At 42.3% G+C, this 2,765-nt stretch overlaps 1 protein-coding gene across 1 annotated transcript; it reads right to left on the bottom strand.

The window, feature by feature from the left end:
* On the bottom strand, nt 390-1,934 carry LOC109836332. The gene is made up of 2 exons (XM_020404195.1): nt 1,494-1,934; nt 390-887 (listed from the first exon to the last, which is right to left on the bottom strand). Exons 1-2 carry the CDS (start codon nt 1,718-1,720, stop codon nt 551-553), a joined length of 564 nt encoding a protein of 187 aa, XP_020259784.1. The 5' UTR covers nt 1,721-1,934; the 3' UTR covers nt 390-550.

Below are 2,765 nucleotides of genomic sequence, written 5' to 3'. Positions count from 1 at the left end.
ATAACTACAAGGCCTACTGTATCTTGGAAATTGGGTTTTAAAAAAATTAGGTTGAAGAATGTAAGCAATAGTGATTGGGTTTTGAGGTAAAGTTGAGTAAACAAATGGGACTAGTATAACCAACCCCCCACCCCACCCCAAAAAAAGAGGAATATAAGTAGGGAACACCTTCTCTTTTCATTAGACAATGAACCCGTTTTCATTTGTACACAGACGACTGAGGCATGAGATGCACATGATCTCTCCGTTCCCTGTTCAATAATTTCAATGGAAAAAAATATCTCCAGCCAATCAAACTATAGGTCTTCTTGGAGAATCTAAACAATTCGTCCCCGTGATGGTTTCTTGAAACTCTGGCGTTTTAACAACTACTGCATAGCAGAGCAGAGTGATCAACAAGGAATACTTCCTCTAATCGTTACGAAATGAACAGATCGATTTCATTTATACACAAACCGCGCACGGAACAAACACGATCTCTCCCTCCTCTCTTAAAAAAATGTCAATAATAATAATAATAATAATAATAAACTCGTCGTGTACCAATCAATCAAATATTCAAGCGAACCAGCTGAGAGGCTGATCCGAGTACGTTGCTAGGCCTCTGGGGATGAAGAGGAGGTTTGCTGGCCAACGAGCAACTCCTCGCTGCACCCGTCGAAGAAGAGAGGGGGCCCTTCGGAGCTTTCTTCGTGATCATTCTCCTGTTGCAGCACTTCAGACTCAACAACGATCTGTTGCTGTTTAGTCGCTCTCCGCAACTCTTCGATGTTTTCAGCTTCTTTAACGCCCTCCTCTCGGGCTTGACAAGGTCCTCGAAGGACTTTATATCTGAGAATGATGCGAAAGATTGGGACTCCCCTTGGTAAAACTTTGATAGCCCTCTCCTATATATACAAAAATAGATAAATATAAATAAACAAATAAAAATAGGAGTTCAGTATAAAATGGATCGATATGCATCTTCATTCTCGAAGTAAAGTCACATCAGATGCTAACCAACTAATATGGTATTCCTGTCCGGATCAAATTGGGGTCCAAGTTGTCCCCTCAAATGAATGGCAACATGAACATGGCAACATTCACGGTCTACGGACACGTTTAAGGGCCCGTTTGTTTGCAAAAATTGGAGGGGAAAGCGGGGAAAAGCTCGTAAAAGTTCTAAAAAATTAAGTCAAAAATTTTGCAGGCTTTCTTACAAAATCGCTCCAAATTACTTTTGCATAATAGTCCCAATTTGGGGCAATTTTACAAGAAAGCCGGTAAAATTTCTGATTTTTTTTAGAATTTTTACCGGCTTTCCCCCTTCAATTTTTGCATCCAAACGGGCCCTAATTTCGATGGCACATATATGTCTCTAGATTTTAAATATGATGTTCCGTCGACCGAGGTGATTGGTTGGATCCCGTGCCGGAAATTGAACTTGTAACAACAATAACAAAACCACTAGAGAGGAAGACCTAATAATTCCGCGATTTAATTTTCGGACTCACTTGAAAGGAAGTTGCTCCTCGAGGGCAGACATCTCGAACAGGGGCCCCCCGCAAGATGACGGGGGGGAGGAAGCCGCATCGTCCGTCAAGTCGGATGATGAAGCGGACGATCCTATCGAGTTCTCCGATGAGCTCGCCGACAGCGAAGAAAAAGAACATCCAATCAGGCTCTCTTCCTCTTCGTCCACGGCCCGGTTCTCTCTCTTTTGGATGGGGGCAGCCTCCATTTTCAAGCTAGCGTACGATGGTGGTATATTAGAGCCAGGGAACAACGAGCTGGGGTGATATGAGGCGCATGTACATATAAAAGGGATGCGATAAGGATAAAGAGATTAGATAACTGTTCTCTCTCTCTTTTTCCTTTTTTTTTTTTTCTTTCACTTTTGGAAGATTGAACGTTGGAGATTCTTCATTATCCACACGTTGGTTTTGCCGTGTCCCGAATGGGAACGAGGGAGGACAGTGGATAAAGGCTGCTATGGAAGCCCACCACTCGATCTCCTCGTATTCCTGCTCTCGATCTGTCAGTTCTTATAGGCCCACCGGCATTCGGCCCCCTGTTTTCCATACGGGACAGCACGGCCTTTAGCCTCCTTTCCCTGGTGAGGGGCTGGCCCGTGTCCGGCATCTTGAGGGGATGATAAAGAAAAAAAGCTTTGCTACATGGACCCAAAAAAAAGCTTTGCTACATGGACCCAAAATATGGGACCAATAAAGGGAACAAGTGAGGTGTCCCCATTCTATTGGATAATGAGTTGGTCATCATTAATGATTGCCAACTCATTATCCAATAGGAGGGAGACACCTCACTTGTCCCCCCTGTTGGTCCCATATTTTAGGCCCTTAAAGAATTTTTCATTGCATAATGAGTTGGCATGAGTTAGCATGGCCAACTCATTATGCAATAGGGAGAGGACACCTCACATGTCCCCTGCCTAAATATTTTCCTGCCTCCACCAATTTTAAGTGAGATTTTTTTTTTTTGAGATGACTAACCTGTGTGAACTCACGAGCTCACGCCTGTTTTAGTCGTGTGTCGGTGCGATCATCTTATCTTTTCTTTTCTTTTCTTCATCGTGGTTCCAAATTCTTTTATAGCTATAATAAGATAAGGATATTTTAGTTTAAAATTTAATTCACCAACTGAAAAAGGGATCGAGTCGATGTGATTTGATATTGTAAATAGAGGAAGTTTATCGGTCAATTGATAGGTATAGAATTAATTTCTGATTAGGGATTATCAATCCCGTGAAGTTTTATTCACCAATTTCA

This window comes from Asparagus officinalis, chromosome 4, assembly GCF_001876935.1.
Source record: "Asparagus officinalis chromosome 4, Aspof.V1, whole genome shotgun sequence".
Lineage (NCBI taxonomy): Eukaryota > Viridiplantae > Streptophyta > Magnoliopsida > Asparagales > Asparagaceae > Asparagus > Asparagus officinalis.
The sequence above is the reverse complement of the archived record's forward strand: the minus strand, read 5'-3'. Positions and strand labels throughout refer to the sequence as shown.

Coding starts and splice junctions, on each gene's coding strand:
- LOC109836332 (XM_020404195.1), bottom strand. CDS start 1,720: ATGGAGGCTGCCCCCATCCAAAAGAGAGAGAACCGGGCCGTGGACGAA. Junction 888..1,493: donor GAGGAGCAACTTCCTTTCAA/GTGAGTCCGAAA, acceptor TTGTATATATAG/GAGAGGGCTATCAAAGTTTT.